The 17,643-nt window shown below is 39.1% G+C and overlaps 1 protein-coding gene across 1 annotated transcript in view; it reads right to left on the reverse strand.

The window, feature by feature from the left end:
* The window catches only part of sos2 (son of sevenless homolog 2 (Drosophila)), a 39,518-nt gene that overhangs the window by 12,918 nt on the left and 8,957 nt on the right, over window positions 1-17,643 (reverse strand). The window contains exons 2-7 of the mRNA XM_085342565.1: window positions 9,576-9,701; window positions 9,194-9,325; window positions 8,901-9,065; window positions 8,609-8,812; window positions 5,531-5,674; window positions 4,179-4,289 (exon numbers count right to left, since the gene is read on the reverse strand). Of these exons, the coding sequence (XP_085198691.1) occupies window positions 4,179-4,289; window positions 5,531-5,674; window positions 8,609-8,812; window positions 8,901-9,065; window positions 9,194-9,325; window positions 9,576-9,701 (882 nt within the window). The remainder of the gene's footprint in view (window positions 1-4,178; window positions 4,290-5,530; window positions 5,675-8,608; window positions 8,813-8,900; window positions 9,066-9,193; window positions 9,326-9,575; window positions 9,702-17,643) is intronic.

Here is a 17,643-nt window from a genome sequence, read left to right on the forward strand (position 1 = left end):
GAATCAGAATCAATACGCTCGTACTCAGACTCCTCTGCAGCGACCACAGTCTCTGCATGCAGGGAAGAAGTCTGGGGGAAGGGGGATCGTGTGCATTAGAGAAAGGCATCAGCTGCCTGATGCACCCAGATGGACAGCAAGGAAACAATGATCCAAGTTTAGATCATGTTATTGATACGTCAGCATCCTGCAGATTCACAAAGTGTACACGTGCTTTTTGTCACCGTTTTGAGACTCAGTTTCGAGATATAACGCTTACAGGGAACCTAAGGAATCCGTGTATTTATATTCATGTTTGTCACCCAATTCATGAGCATGTAGTTGACTTATTTCTGTCCAGAGTGGGTGCAATCACACAAATATAAAATAGAGAGAAATGGACTTTATGATTTACTGACTATTTTGTAACTTCTTCTGTAAATCTGATGTCATCAGAAATCTGGAAAAGGTGCTTACATGCCACAGGATCCTGCTTTCCACTGAAGCAATGCAGCTATGCAGGTATCACAAACCCAGTGTGAAACAAGAATTTTCATACACAACAGAAACCTCACAGATAAATAATATGCTAGCCCTGATCTAGATGCTTTCAGCGAAGATTCGACAACTTGGTGAGACTATTGATCTTAAGAGTCTTTAAAGAAAACAAAACTGGATTTCCATTTCTAATCATAATTTAAACTTATCATACATCTCTAAAGGGATATGCATCATTTTTGCTTTTGGCCCCCGACCCTCCTCTTCACCAGGAGAAGAAAAAAAAAAAGTCCTGCAGTGTAGCTGGCTGTTCTATTTTTAAAAGGCGATGTAATTTACCCACAATAGCAGACGCTGCAGAGTGCAGGGGCTGAGTGCTCGACAGACGCATCTGTCTGACAGAGAGGAGGGGCAGAAAGTCAAGAAGGGTGGAAAAAGAAAGATGAAGCACATGCTTTGAGACAAAAGCTGAAGAGGAGAACCAATGTGGCCACTGCCACAGGTTTGACTGGAACATGTGCCATTTCATCCAGGTGTCCACATAACTGAGCGTGCTGGATAAAGAAGGTAGAAAGAAGATGAGATGAGTAACTGGTTGGTGGAGAAACACCATTACACCATCTCCCGTTAGGACAACTGATGATCAACATGTATACATGTACACGTGCGCACGCACACACATCTCCGATTGTGCACTCGAGCAAAGTGGATTTGCAAGATCTCTTTCCATCAGATGCCGTAAGAGCTGAATGTCTTAGCTGCTGGGTTAACGAAAAGGCACAGCCATGTATCATTTCCTTAAATTTTGCTTCCAAAGGGGTCTTTATGAATCGTTCTCCAGGATTTCTGAAGGTCTCTCAAAGTCTTTCTTTGGACATTGGCTGAATTTTCACCTGCGTTCAGTCCAGTTCTTGTACCTGACCTTTTTTTTTTTCTTTTTTTAAAAAAAAAGAGGATTTTTATTTTTGTTAAGCTGCTTAACACCGAGATATAATTCAAATAGCCCAAAAAAGGCTCAAGGGATAACTCATAACTCAAGGGATGAAAGAGTGTTGTGTATACACATAACAGAGAATTCTTTAAGTAATTTGTTACTAGGAGCCAATCACAAAAACACATCATTTGTTCCAGTTTCTAACAGTTTGACAAAAAAAAAAAAAAAAAAAAAAAGTATTTTTGCTCAAATAACAATGTGATTCCCAAAGAGCTATTAGCAGAAAACAGTGCTGTGGCAGTGTGCCATTATAAATTTTGAAGAAACTGGACAAGTAAGGTGAGAAGAGAAGTCGTCTCATGATGTCAACATCACCATCTACAGCAGATGAACACTACCTGAAAGTCATGTCCTTAAAAACAATTAATTAAAAAATAAAAAAGACCTGATAAAGAACCTGAGAGATTCATCTACTGTTCACTGAAGCCTCATCAGAAATGGTCTCAGAGGAAGGGTGGCTTCTACTGAGGCCACTGGATTGAAAATAAGTGGCAATATGATGGAATAACAAACACATGGAGGTGGGCAGGACAGAGAAACGTACCATCAGATTTTGCTACACCACACAATGCTTTCCAGAAAGTGTGATCTGTGTTTTTCAGCAATGCGAATGATCCCAAACACACCATCACTGCAACCCCAGAGCCTGGACAGCGTGGGATCATCTTGACAGCCAACATCCAAAGAAGGGCTTCTTCAAGAAGCCTGGAGAACCTATTTCAGAAGATTCCTTCTAATGGAGAAGCTGAAACTGAACCCCTTAGATTATGAATCTTAATTGCTATTTTCTGTTGACTGAACTGATTAATTGACTGATACGTTCTTACATATATAAATCGATATATACACTCAAGCAAAGACACTTTTTAGTTATGTGCTGCTGCTTTAGCTTGTGAAACAAAACAGTTCTTTGTTTAAAAAAAAAAAAAAGTCTTATCAATATGGTGCACAAATAAAGCTGTATTCATACAATACAGTTGTATTGTATGAACTCTCATACAATGAGTATATGGAAATAAACACTAGGTGTGAATAATCAGAAGACTGTGCCAGCACTCTAACTGTGGTTAGTCTAGCGGTTCACGAATAAACACAGTGAGGCCTCAAAATGAGGTACAGGCAAGGCTGCAGGGCACTCACTCAGCCAGACTTGGTTTCCTCACTGCCAACAAGATACAAATGAAGCCTAAAGGTAGATGATTCGTAACAAACAGAAATTTGACTAGAACAAAATTAGACACTTGTTTTGAAAAGCTTAAAAAAGAAGAACAGAAAACAGTCTCATTCTGCAAGTGGTGTTACAGTGACTCTGGAGCTCTGATGCTGCATCATGTGAGCACTCCACCTCACTGGGCTTTGGCCTGAGAAAACACCAGAAAATATTTAATCTTCAAAGGCTGCCAAACTGCACCCCACTGAGCATAATTCAATGCTATTCTTGTGAGGAATGTCCAAATAAAACAATGCAGCAGCAGCGAATAAACTGTACACAGGACGCTGGATATGTCATGACATGCACTCGGCGATATTAAGAGGAATTCCACCCGGCATGCAGGTTGACTTCAAAGCAGAACAGGAACAAATAATGAAACAATGTTTGCTGGGTATAAACTCAAAATGACCTACTTACACCTTCATATAAAAAAAAAAAAAAAAAAAAAAAAAAAAATACAGATTTTCCCTTTTTTATTTTACAGTATTTTTCAGTCTGTAAAGTTTATTTTTGGCACTGACAGAAAGAACTGATTCTCAGTTATAACAGCTGTAACCGTTAATTCTCGTACCTAGTGATAATACAAAGTCAAAGTAAATAAAACTCAAATGCACACAAGTTCCAAAAAGTTAGGACGTTTTGTAAATGGCAAATAAAAGAATGCAATGATTTGCAAATCTCATAAACCAACAGTAGAATATTAAAAAAAAATGTTTACACATGTTTACCACTGTGTAGCATCCCCTCTGCTTTTAACAACAGTCTGTAAACATCTGGGCACTGAGGAGAGCAGCTGCTTGACTTGTTGTCCCATTTCTGCCTGTAGAGGATTCCAGCACCTGGACTTATCTATGAAGCTATGCCATTACAGTAGCTCTAGCATGTGGCATTGCTGAAATATTAAAGGCCTTCCCTGAAAAAGATAATGTCTATACGGAAGCATACGTTGCTCTAAAACTTGTATATACTTTTTAGGGCTTATGCCCCCTTTCCAGATGTGCCAACTGCCGAATCCATCATCACTAATGCGCCCCACATGTTATCAGAGATGACACCTTTTGAACTGAGCCCTGATGTCAAGTCAGAAGCTCTTCTAATGCTTTAGTGAGGAAGAGACAGCATCCAAGTTTTCCCCCAAAAGAAACTTCAAAATTTAAAATTTTGAGGCACATTGTTCTGAAGTTGTTCCACGATTTGTCAATGCAGATTTATTTTTTAATACCCAATCGTTTTATTCACTTGTTACCAGTTGCAAAATGTAATTTTCTTTTCAGCACCGATTACATTTCCGTCCCTTTTTCACACCCGTCCCAGCTTTTGATTCATGTGGCTGCCATCAAATTCAAAATGAGCAAATATTTTCATGAAACAGTCCAATGGGCCCATCTTTTGAATTGTGGATGTGAGGTTGTATAAATCTGACAGTATGTTTTTAAACCAAACAAATGTAGAGACCCGAGCGTCACCTTTCCAAACTCTTATGAAATCTCTTACCTGGAAGTAGAGGCCAACTGTTGGTCGTGCCATCAAGCTGTTGAAATGTGAATGAAATTCCCCGCCGAGGATGTCTTGAGACAAAGTCTCGTAGGGATCGAAGGCCTGCTCCTGCACACACATGCAGAATAATACAAGTCTTAAGAAAAACATCACAGAAAGACGGTGTCATATCTGAGTCATCAGCGCCGTCTCCATCATAAGTTACACAAGTTACACAAAGTAGTTAATCAAGTAATGACTTACAGTAATAAGTGTTTTTACACAAACAGATGGGTTTCATTGGAATGTTCTTAGTTCTTAGAAAAGATCCTCAGTAATTAACCTTCTTTTCACCCATTTTGTTGTTTATTTGTGTGTGTTTCCGTTAACAGTCTCCTAAACTGCTGTCCTAATGTCCTCCTTAGAAATTCCTCATATCCTTTTGAATCCATTATTCTGATCAACAACTGCAAGATATACAAGCCCTAAAGTAACAGAGCAGCCCGAATGTTGATTCTACCTCCACCATATTTTACAATGGCTGGATGTTGTTTTTGTGTTAGTGTGCGGCGTCTTTTTTTTTTTTCTTTTTTCTTTTTCTTTTTTTCTTTAGTCATAACACTATGGGTACCAGAAGTGTTGTGGTAAACCAACTTTCAAGTTGCTTTTCTCAAGAACACAATTTAAAAGTTTCTTTCTCAAGAAACCGATTTGAAAGTTGCTTTCCTGAGAAAGCAGTTTTTGCTAGGAACCAAGCTTCGTTTTCTTTATTTATATGGAGAAATACCTTTATAACCACTGGCCAAAGTAGCTTTTCAAGACGTCGTTAGCACAGCTTTTCGCTCAGCTTTTCCCAATATGTGATCGAATAAAACATAAAAACTAATTTTGTCTTATTAGTTAGATTTGTTGGTCTATGATTCTGACTTGGATAATAATGACAATTTTTTGAGCAATCAAATGAAGAAACTTAATTTAATTACAAACTTTTTCTCTTTCTGCAGTAAATCCTAGATTGACTTGATTAGTTTGCTGTTAATTATCCGTCAGAGAAATAATCTCTCAAAAACTAAGAATTATTTTTGTTTCTATATTTTCCTAAAACAAGAATGATGCACTCATGCTGACATGCTGGTTTAGAATGAACGGATTTCCAACAAATCTAATAAATTCAAGCCATGCATTACATTTTTTTAACAACCACATGGCAACCCAACACAAAAACAAAGTACCAAAACTGTTTTTTGTACAGTTTATTGCATATTGTGTATTTCCCAACCATACTAGTAAAAGCTCAGACAATATTTGGCCCGCGCCAAATATTGTGAACTTGTGTGTTTTAAGATTTGAAAATCAGAGTGACTTCATACCTCCGCCAGATCTTCAAAGCAGCTGCCCACCAACGGATGAGGGCTGCCATCAGCAGTCATCTCAACAGCGTCCTCAATCAACCCGAGCAGCTTCACAGTCAACTCGTGGATGTCTAGGATGTTACTGAAAACCACCTCGACATCCTGCAACGACAGGACAACATGAGTGCCCGTTTCACTGTTGTGGTGTGAAACGAGTAGCTATGTTAAACTGCTGTGACTAAGGATTTTTATCCTCCAATGCTGAAACCACAAATAAGTGAAAGGTCTTTCTACGCTGGTACAAGGTACAGAAAGAGAGTCCACATGACGAGGTTATGCAGTTTGTTAACACATGGACATGAGGGGAAAAAGGATAGAGTTACAAGATTATATGCATGACATTAAGATCCACTGGATGTCACACTAGAGCACCTTTATCTCAGACCAAAACAAACAGGCCACACTTCCGCCCTCCTTCCTTTTGTCTCTCACTTAAAACTTAGATGAGTTGTTTACAAGAGAACACAAAAAAAAAAAAACCCAAAAAGCCACAGCCATCTAACCACGCCAGCCCTGAAAATACATGAACGATTGTGATGTAATGTAACCCTGCCGGCACTGCCTTTTCCAGTCAACTTCTCTTTATTTGGGGGGGGGGGGGGGGGGGGGGGGGGGGGGGAGCGCACACACACACACACACACACACACACACACACACACACACCTCTTTAAGGAGGCTAAATCAGTTGACCAGAGTGCAAAAACATAACACAGTCAGAAGTAGAAGCAGAAGCTGTCTCAACATAATTGCATGTTCTGCATTCCACTGGGCCTCACAAAGTTGAATCCTCCTCACCCAAATGATACCACAAATTACCCAACCCAAAATATGCAAAGCCACAGCGACCCATTAAACTCGACTTTCCACTCAGTTCTTCTCAAACTGTAAACAGTGTTTAATCCCTTCCCTTACCTATACATTTCCTCCTTTTTATTTTTAGGGAATTTAGAGCATTTAAAAAATAAAAATAAAAAAAAAAAAAAATAAAAAAAAAAAAAACTCACTGCTTACCCCCTGTCGCAGAGCGAGACAACATTTACATCATATCTGCGACTATGTGATGATGTTGCAGCAGCGTGCAAAGCAACCAATGTGGAAAAGTGTACAGCAAAGTATACTGGTGCTTTCATTGTCTGTGTAATTCACACCTCTGCCTATTCCTCAAAGCATTTATCTCAGTTGATTGGCTTGTGATCAAAAAGACCATGTCAAGTCAAACCACCCACCCTCAAGTAGCTTGTGCTGCTCTCCAGGCATGATATAATTCACCTATTCTGACTTTAGAGCTCATTTTAACCTGCAATATAGTGTAATTGTCCATAGGCAGGAGTATGTTTTTTTTCCTGTATGGGGCTTCTACTCCTCAATGAGCTGATCCCATGGAATAGTAGACATTTCCCTTTTCTGAGGGCAACATGTCCTGATCTCTCTGAATCTGGGCCTAGATCTGCTCCCCAGAGGCACTGTGTATGGAGATCTGCATCAGACTGTTCTTGAACAGTGGCTACGCTATCAGGGACGATCAAAGCGCACAAGGTTGAGTTCATATCTCTGAAGACATTGTTAACAGTCTAAGCCTGTCAGTACCCCCTTCAAACACTAAGTCTACCCCCGAACAATCCAGGGCTTCACTGAAGCCTGACCTGGCATTTGTGTCTGGAGTTGTTGGTTCATTTGTGCCTCTTGACAGCTGAAAAACATCTGAAAAACAAAAAGGTTCAACATGCAGTCTCCTGTTTTTGTTTTGCATGCTTTTTTGGACAGGAGCTTTGAGCAGTGTTTTCAAGTTGTGCAGCATCAAGCTGGTCCTCACCACTCACCTTTTGTTTAAACTGAACAGCTTTCCTTAAAGTGTATCCCAAGCAGTGCAAATCACTGTGTCCTCACTTGGATAAAGGGGCTACTTGCTAACTTGAGACTTTAAAATGAGACATTGAAAATGCCAAGAATGACCACTTTAGGTTACATGCATAACCTCCGTTCTCAGAGTAACATGCGTAAGCTCGCCTCAGCCCTTCTTGTTGGGGAAATATGATAAGTGCTTACCTTGAGTAATGACTGCATAGTAGTTCAAGCCACTTAAGGGTTGGTGGTTCAGTCTGACATGGTCACCAGCCATTCAGAATTGGCATACTGAGGCAAATTCCTCTGAGAAATGTGAAGGGAGGCACATCCCACAGTAAGACATCTCACTCATGTTACTCTGAGAACTGTGGTTACGCAAGTAACCTAAAGTTCCTTTGGTTAGCCTTCTGTAAGAAGGATATGAATTGCTATTTAATGGCTGTTTACTGAGTAAGAGGGAGGAGAGACAAATCCCTTTGGGGTTGTGTCAGGAAGGGTATCCAACATTAAAACTGCCAAATCAACCCACTGTGACGATCCCTTGTGAATAAGGGAGCAGCTGAAAGTAGGTTTACTATATATGAGTCAGAGAGCATGGGTCATGCTTTGTGTGATGAAGAGGAACTGTAACCTTTTAAGGCCAAACATAATGACATGTTTCTTGTATGATGCTGATACTGACTGCCGATTATAGGACAGTGCATTGAGAAATGACAATACTTTTTTTAGATTATGATGCTTTATTCATTTTGACATAAAGTCATACTGTAAGCAAAGCAGTATTGATAGTCAATACTAAGCCTTAGTAGAAGAGACAGCCCAAAAAACACAAAAGTAGAAAAGAAAAATGATGAAAGGTATAAAAAGTATTTCACACTGCTTCATGACGCTGAGTACAAGTTAGCCGATTACAGAGTTTTAGTTGTAATCTTTAGATGATCTTAAGTTGGATTAGACTGAAATAGCTTTGATGAAAACCTAACTGTTTTCCAAGCTGGCTTTGCCCACCGCTCATTTTGTAAGCATAAGACTTGATCGTGTTCACTGAACAGTTTACTTTGTATTATAAAACACTGGTCAGTGATTAGATCAATCATTATGTTTAAATAAGTCGTAACCTGATTCTTTTTTGTCAAACTGAGAAATAAGCAATACTGACATGTGTATTTCTTTTAATTCAAGTTCCTCACCTCGTTTGTGAAAACTTTGGAGTGAAGGAAGTGTCTGCGGAACACTTTGACAATGAGGTCCAGCTCTCTCAGGTACTGCCGCTCCTCTGCGATTTCAAGCCTCACCAGGTCATCATACGTGAGCTCCCCCGAGGACAAGGGCTCCTCTGCACACTGCGACATCAACCCAATATCCTCCTCTTGGTCAAACATGTCCATCAACACCTGGAAACAGGTAGCAGTGACAACCAGTCAGTGTCATTCAAAAGAAATTCTTCTCTCCTAATCATGTTTGACAACTTTAGCTTCTCACTTTGTCTGCACACATGGACACTTTGATGTCCTGCTGGGTGATTTCAAAGTGCCGAATGTTGCCAACATAGTTTCCTGCCAGTTTCAGTATATCTGCTGATATGTATTCAAGCACTGCCACAATGTATAGGGACACATGGTAGTCCACTTTGTAGCCCAAAACCTCCTGTTGAAAGAAAAAAGGAAAACCCACAATGAGACATTAACTATAACACAGCAGTTCAAAGGGTTGAAAAATAAAAGCGAGGACAGCGCTGAGGATGAACAGGACAGCGAGCTGTCAAGCATCCTTACCTTGAGCAGTGGATGTATTTTATCCACAGGAAGTAGTAAGGGGTGTCTTCTCCTGCGTTTCTCAATGGCTGACTGGGCATCTGCAATTGCCCACTTATCTATAGGGTGGGGGAAGGTTTTCTGGACGCGTTCCTGATTTAAGAGAAGAGGAAATGTTACTTTTCCTCATCAAGAATATGAGTACAAACATTAAGAAGGATGAACTTATATTAAAATAAAGTAAGTGTGTTTGAAATGCTTCTGTTGAATCATACGTTTCCTAAATGGAAAATGCCGGGACACCCAGTGGGAAAATTAGCTCACAATCTGTTTCATTGTTCTTCCTTACATCATTAATATCTACTTAGAAAATAAATACTACAAGAGATTGTAAAGGCCTTACGTCTACATCTTGCACAGTGCGAGGCTGGGCCACACACAGCATGTTGAGAAGCTGCAAGATCAGCTCCTCGATATACTGGAGGGCATCCTCCTTTGCTGTCAGGTTTGGGTGGACCTGCTTCTGTACCTGAAAGTTACAGAAAAACAAATAAGTGTCAGATATGGCAAAAATTTGTCAGTCACCATAATGTGGAGTGATATTATTTTTCATTCAGTAGGACAGAAAAAAAAGAAAAGAAAAAAACCCCCAACATGCTTCTGGCACTGTTGACATGACGTAAAGTGCAACTGTTTAATATATCAAAGTGATGTTAACATCTGGTATGATGCAGCTCAGCTGGCCTCACGCACAATTACATCAGCCTACAGTTACAATGACTGGCTGAATATAAACATTTTTTCTTTTTTTAACAAGGTGTTTATTCAGATTTTAGCCCACACACTAAATCTACTAGCTCAGTTTCATTCAACACTAACTTGAACATTACAACTCACTTGTACATTTAATTGGACAAAGCTTCTTCTTCTGATGTGAAACCACATAAGTTTTGTTTTCCTTCAGCTGAGTTAAACATGAAGCCCACAAATGACTAAGCTATGATTAGCCAGTGATGCTCACTGATACTCAGGCGTAAACACACTCATCATATGACTTTCTGCAGAAAATGAGACACAACTTTAGTATCAGGAAACATCTCACTTAAGTAACTGGCAACAAAAAGCATTTAATATACTGAAAAAGTTACCTAATGCAAGTTTTAATGAAACACTCTTTTTGCTGCTTCCAAGGGAGCTCAGACAAATGCATGTCTAAACTCATACTTACTATACTTAAAAACTATACTTTCTCTAAATTTAGTTTTGTACCTACATTTACGGGAAACTAGCCAACTCTGTCGACCCTATAAAACCACTGATGACTATGAGCTCATGCACAGCAGATGATAGAGTGACATCATAGCAGGAGAGGAGGTGTGTAGATGGCACCTGGCAAAAAACATTACAACTCTGAGGAATGTGATTGTGCCTGCAGTCCTCTACAGATCCATATAATTCTGCATTAGCCATTCCCAGAGAATAATCATAACTAAATATTTACAATGAAGTCTTAAATATTCAACTCCAGCTATTATGTATCTATACACTGAAAAACAAGTAAAAATGACTGCTTTTAAGGTTGGAAACAAATCTAAAAGACATACAAGCGATTAGGCTATGGCACACAAATCAACAAGTAAGATTCATAAGTTTCCTATAAAAAAATAAAATAAAATCAGGAATCAGCAATCGAACACACGAATACTTCTCCACAAAATTAACTGCAAGACAATAAGTCTTTTAAACAAGTATCATCTCAACTGAAAAGGATTTAAAGCTCTTTTCTGCAGATATATCAATTCACCCAGGTTTGCTCTGCAGCGGGACTCCTGAGGGTGCAACCAGCCTGACAGAAGGTGCGATTTTACATGCTGACAACAAAGAAGGTGTGGCTGCATCAGGTCTACTAATGGAAAGAGAGTAACACCACCGCCCCCAAAATACCCTCCAGCTACCCAAAAGTTGCCGTCATTTGGGCCGTGCCCTCTCACAGGAATGCTGTCAGTTGAGATACTATTATAGTATCCAAAGTAGTCTTGGAGGAGAAGGAGAAAAAAAAAAAAAGTTGTGGCAGAAAAAAAAAAAAGTTGTGGCAGAAAAAAAAAGAAAAGTTGTGGCAGAAAACACGAGCAGAGAGGTGGATAGAAAATGAACCTGGTTTCTTACAAAGCCTGTTCACATGATAGTGATGGAATTACCCTGGCATATAGTAAAAGTGATGAGTTATGATGACAAAACTTTGCCCCCGGATTAAGGAATGTGAGAGGACCGTTAAAAGGTAGATGCAGATCGCGCTTCATGCATTCCTCTTCTGTGACTTAACAGAGACTCAGCAAAAGCAGGATGTCCCCCGTCTCAAGTTTGACTTCATTTATTTGGGATAGAAAAATGATCAGAGAATAGAGGAGTACAGAAGTGTCTCTAGGGGATTATAAAAGACCCCTTTCTCAGCCCTCCTTTTAGTTTACATTCTGATTAACTGAATTCAGATGCTTTTCAAAACGAATGGAGCTGGAAAGTCTGAAGCTACAGCTTGGTCTCATTGACGTTTCTGTACATCATTTCTGTTTTGATGCACACTCACAAGACCTAACAGTTAAAAATATCCCACACATATAGGCTCTACTCGGGAAAAAAAATACATATCAAAGCAGAAGTACGTTATGAGATAGATCCTTTTTAACCACAAATAGGCATTTGACCAAATTCCACAGGACACCAGGAGCTGTGAGTCACCACACTGAAACTACGGGGGTTTCCCCTGACTCCATTCACAGAATAGTTGGCCCGTTTCAGAGAGGCCCACATCCAACAAGTGTCGGCTATCTCCAACAATGTCGGGACGGGAAACATTGTAAGAAAAAGACATGAAACTGAATGCTATTTGAATAAAAACATAATAATTCAAAGACAATGCACAGAACTGGAACAGAGCTTAAGACGTAATCAAATAAACTGCTGCATACACCCGCAGTACAATACAAAAAGGAGTTCAGTGTAAAATTCAGTAGGGTTACTAACTAATTTCAATTAACGGTCAATTTTCTACAAAACATAAGAAATAAAAATACATAAAAGTTCAGTGTGTTTGCGTTTCCTCTTTCACAACACAATAAATTTATTTTTCAATAGCTGCAGGTATGTCAGTTATTTTCTTACAATGTTGCTATATGCTAAATCTACACTGAAATGACACCAAGTGAATCTGTTTTCAACAAGGACATCTGACGAGAGGACTGACAGAGCGGTGGCATGTGCAGGTATGACTGTGGCTCAGTGTATTATTTACAGTACTGTTGCAACTTGATCCTAATGGGTAGTGGATGTAACAAGGTCTAATATAGTTGGCGGCGTACATCGAAGTAAACGCAAGCAAAGTGAAAGTAATCGAGTGGAAAAATGGCTGGGGAACTCCTGAATTTGAAATGCATTCAGCTCAACTCAGAGAATCTGCGACGCAGAGAAATTCTCAGGGTAGGAAAATCAACTGTTTAATCTGAGAAGCACCACAAAAGGTGTACACAAAACATGCTTCAGACTAGGGCTGTGCAATTATTCTAATTTTAATTTCAATGTCAGATTTGGCTTCCAGCAAATATTAAAGCAAGACGCTCGACATAAAGAGATTATTGTGGCGCATTCTGTTTTGCCTTTCAGCACATCTTTTTCCCCTTCTTCTGTCTTGGCCTATCCATAATAACCCTCTATAATTAAAGCTCAAGGAGCTATACCAAATAAAAATATGGCTTAAATCCTCTACAGTATTGGGGTAATTGTGTTAAAGTACTGCAGCTGTAATAATCTAGCAACCCTACTTTAGATGCAAAACTAAAAGATTAGTCAACATTATGAATTTTTATATATATACCCAATATTTCAAAGGCTGAAAAGCTAGTGCAAGCAATGCATTATCTTTTTAATAATACCTGTCATAATTTTTGTGCCATTTATCAAGCAAAAAATACCAAATATTCACCCTCACAGTATGAGTTGGGTGGTGGTGATGTTGCAGCTCATGGCCAACAAAGAAAAAGTTATCAACAATGTTTAGGTGGGTGGCAAATCACCCACATAAATGCCAGGAGTTCTTAGAAGAACATCATATTGCAAGGAAATCAACAGTTGCTCCCTTAAGGGGTCTGCCTCCATCTCAACCTATCCGTAGCCTCCTCGTCTGTCACACCAACCCCCAGCATGTCTTCCTTCACCACATCCATGAATCTTCTCTGTGGTCTTCCTCTCTTCTGCCTGTCAATGAGCTTCATCTTTTACATCCTTTGTCTTTCAATATTCTTCCTTTGGACACTACCAAGCTCCTTTGTCTCCAAAACACTCACCCTGAGCTATCTCTCTGATCAACTCATTTCTAATCTTGACCCTCCTGGTCACTCACAATAAAAAGCTTAACATCTTGAGCTCTGTCACTTTCAGCTCTGCCTCCTGTCTTTTTGTCAATTCCACCATCTGTAAGCCATCATAGGAAGTCTCAGTACCATCCTTTTCCCTCTTGATGCTAAAGTGCTACCAACTTTCAGTGGTCTTAATGTTTCTTTAAAATTTAAAGTAGGGTACAAGCTTACTAGATAGTTTCCAAATTAAAAATGATTTAATTGAGACCCAAAGGTGAGCCATGCTGTAGAAAAACATTCTTGGCCTTTCTGAGAGGAGTCTGGTTCATCATTAATAAAAATCAGTCAATAGAAACAGTTAATTAGATTGGTAGTTTACACCCAACTGCTACATGTAGGCAAAGACAATGAAATTAAAAGCACCTCGACCATATGTAAAGCTTCATGCACACACTCCTATGCCATGTTAAGGTGTTCAGTTTCATGGGTCAGCTCCATTAGGAGGGGAAAAGCTAGAGTACAGGAAGTCCCAGTGCTCACTCACTCTCACTTTCTCTCTTCCAACCCCCCCTTCTGCTCGCTCTCCACCCGCACAGAACAAAGCCTCCAGGGAGAGCAGCTCATAGCAGTAGGCTGAGAGATATTAATGTGCATGTACAAGGAGGCAGCAGCAGCAGCAGCAGGTTCATGCTACACACAGACTGGACAGGCTGGTCCAAAAGGAGAGGGATTCAGAGGCACACAAAACCCACTCAGTGTCTACATGCCTGCCAGGAATTTTAAACACAGACTGACTGGTTTGATGAGGAGAACTAGCACATAAGTTAGCGAAAATGTTGTCCAACAATCATTTGACAGGGTTTCCACCAGAAAAGTATTCAAACCTGGAGGCTGCAGTTGGGTGGGGTTGGTTCAATTTAATGTTACATAGGATTAATGCAAAGCTACTTTAACAGTAATCATTAATTGTGTGGCGACACAGAGAAACAAGAAAGCTGTGTATGTGAAGTTCTACCGAGGAGGGAGGAGCGATTATTGCCAGTATGTGCGTGAAATTATATTTAACTGTGTTTATATGCAGGAATAAATGATTTAGACTATTGGTGTCAAACATAAAGGACCAGGGGCCAAAATCTGCCCACGAAAGACTTTATTTCAGCCGACTGGACAGCTTTGGAAAATGTGAAAGAGGGCATAAATTTTGGACTTAAGTGTATTTTTACGAGTTTAACTGCTTTTCCTACTGATTAACACCTCCAACATTCCCATTCATATTACCCCATAGTAATAGATAAACAATTAAATTACAGAAACCTTCCTGTTTTTTTCACGCCATTTACTATAGGAATGTTTCAAAATTGTTCTGCAATCATTAAAAAAAAGAAAAAGAAAAAAAGAAAGACATTTTATGTGTATTAACAAAAACTTTGTTTTATAATTAAGATGCTTAGAAACAGATTTCCTTTATTTACTCCCTGAGAAAACTATGTGGTCAGTAGCTGACGTAACTGACTAAACAAAATTAAATAATACAATATATTTCAAAACTTTATTTTCTCTGCACACAATAGGGCTGTGCGATATGAACAAAATTTCATATCCCGATATAAGAATTCTATCGTCCCGATAACGATATAAATCACAAAAATGTAACATTTTCTGTAAATTCTGTGAATCTCGGGCAGCTCGTCTTGCGTGAAGTGTTTCCAGCTGTGCGTAGTGTACCTGGAGTCGAGTGTTTTAACCGATGCATGAAACTATACATATTTAGACATAAGTTGTAAAGGCCGCCATTTTCTTTGTGAGTATTTATTACACGCGTGCTGCGGGGAAAAGCCTGTTCTAACGTTTGAATCTAAGGTTTATTTTTAAGCACCTGGCGGCTCTTTTTTAATTCTCATCCGTAAATAATCTGCTCTTTCACGTGATTCAGTTTATTTTGAAAAGTCTCAACAGGATCTTGAGCTTTATTGTGAAAGGTTTATGTGAAATAGGGCTGCCACAAACGATTATTTTGATAGTCGACTAGTCACCGATTATTTTTGCGATTAGTCGACTAATCAGATCATCATCCATTGGACGTAAAACTACAGCTTATTGCACCAGCAGCATCTGCTCTTATATAACTATCATTAGCTTACAGCTTTAAGTGTTTAAGGTCTGTGCTAACTAAAAATAAAGACAAGATGATAGTTTATTAAATTTTAATGAAATTTGCAGATTGTTTCGGTGAAGTTTAATAAACTCCTTGCTATCTAAAATATAACAGGACACTGGAGTATATTCTGGAGCATCTCACACTTCTGATAATCAGTTGTCTGCTTGACGTTTATTCAGCTGTGTAAAAACTATAACTTTAATCTCAGACAAACTGATTTACTCAGGAACAAATAAAATACTAAAAAAAAAAAAGCCAAACAATAACATTTTAAGTTATCTAAGTGACTCATATATATTTAACCTGAGTAGCGAAAGACGGTGGTGGGTTTGAAAACGATTTGCGGGGAGTCCGGTGTTCTCACGGCGCTAGTGAGCCTAGCCCCCGGCTCGCTATCGAGCTAGTGGGTAACAGATGTCTCCGAAAACGTCGGAGCGCTTTTGAAAATATGTGGTGTCCTGATAAACTGAGCCGATATTTGAGGTTTACACAGCTACATTCTCGCCTGAAAATATGTTAAACGTTTATTTTGTGACCCAGAAAGAATAATAAGAGTAACATTAAAACTAACTAGCTGCCGCCATTGTTGGAAACTGCGCTGGGCCGCGCTATGAATTCTGGGACACAGCTGCTTCTTCTTCTTCTTCGGGGTTTAACGGTAGCTGACATCCTTGTACATGCAATGCTGCCATCTTCTGTTTCAGTCCGTTATGACACTCTTAAATCCTGCCACTTATTCCTGCGTCTTTTGTGATCTTACAAAGCTTCAAACGACGCGTCGACTATTAAATCAGTTGTCGACGATTTTGATAATCGACGTAATCGTGACTAGTCGACAAATCGTGGCAGCCCTAATGTGAAACATAAACAAGCGGACACGCGATGGTGTTACCGTCGTTGTTGCTAACCACAACGCATAAAAACAGGTGCTTGTCAGTCCATAGTGTGGTTATATTAAATATACCGGTAAGAGAAAGCGAGAAAGAAGAAATTAATATAGCCACTACAGTGACCATCAAAAGGATGAAAAAAATATTGCTGTAAACAGTTTATTTTGCGACACCACAAAACAAACTATAGCATAAAATGAAACGATAGACGTTTTTATATCGTCATGCGATATATATATCGTTATATCGAACAGCCATAGCAGACGATGTCCAAACATTAAGAGTGTGACAAATATTAAGGGTTTAAAGACTGGGTTTGACACTCCTGATTGAGATGTAATCAAAGGGAAAAAAAAACTGGTTGGATATTATCCATCCATCCACTTCCGCTTATCCTTTTCAGGGTCGCAGGAGGTACTGGAGCCTATCTCAGCTTCATGGTTGGATATTAGCTATTAAAAATTGTAATTGTTTTTTTTAAGCATTTTTATGCATTAAAACAGGAACAATATGCTAATGAGGTACATTATGCAATGGAATATTTGCAACGTTGGTCTCAAAAATAAATTTTTTGAAAAAAAATCCCCATTGCATGTCTACATGACTTGCAGTGTTCAGCCAGTCTTATAATAAACTCGGGAAAACCCTGTCTACAAAAAAACCTGGTAAAGCTTAAGTGAGGTCGACAAGGGCTTTGTTTAGTCCAAACCCAAGCCACTTATTTATTTTTGCATTACTAGATGCGATGATATGAGCAAGAAAAGATCACTCTTCTTTTCTTTTAAATGTAAACTATTTCTTTTTATACAGGAATTATATTGTACCAATGAGCTAATAAGAAACTCTATTATTGTTTCTTTCATTTAATAGATGCAATGACAACTGAATAACTAAAAGCATCAAATCATCAGCTGAATAATCCTGTTTCTGTTTCATCCACTTGTCTCCAATAATAGAAAATCTGTTCTGCACATCAGAGTGCAGTGGATGCAAAAGGCAAAAACAGATGCAGGTCAGTGGTACACAAAATCTGCTTGCATCAAGTTTCATCATCTTGGTTACAACTCAGTTGTA

Source organism: Diplotaxodon limnothrissa, linkage group LG19 (genome assembly GCF_057381915.1).
Source record: "Diplotaxodon limnothrissa isolate DT_005_m linkage group LG19, D_limnothrissa_male_GT1.1, whole genome shotgun sequence".
NCBI classification, from domain to species: domain Eukaryota; kingdom Metazoa; phylum Chordata; class Actinopteri; order Cichliformes; family Cichlidae; genus Diplotaxodon; species Diplotaxodon limnothrissa.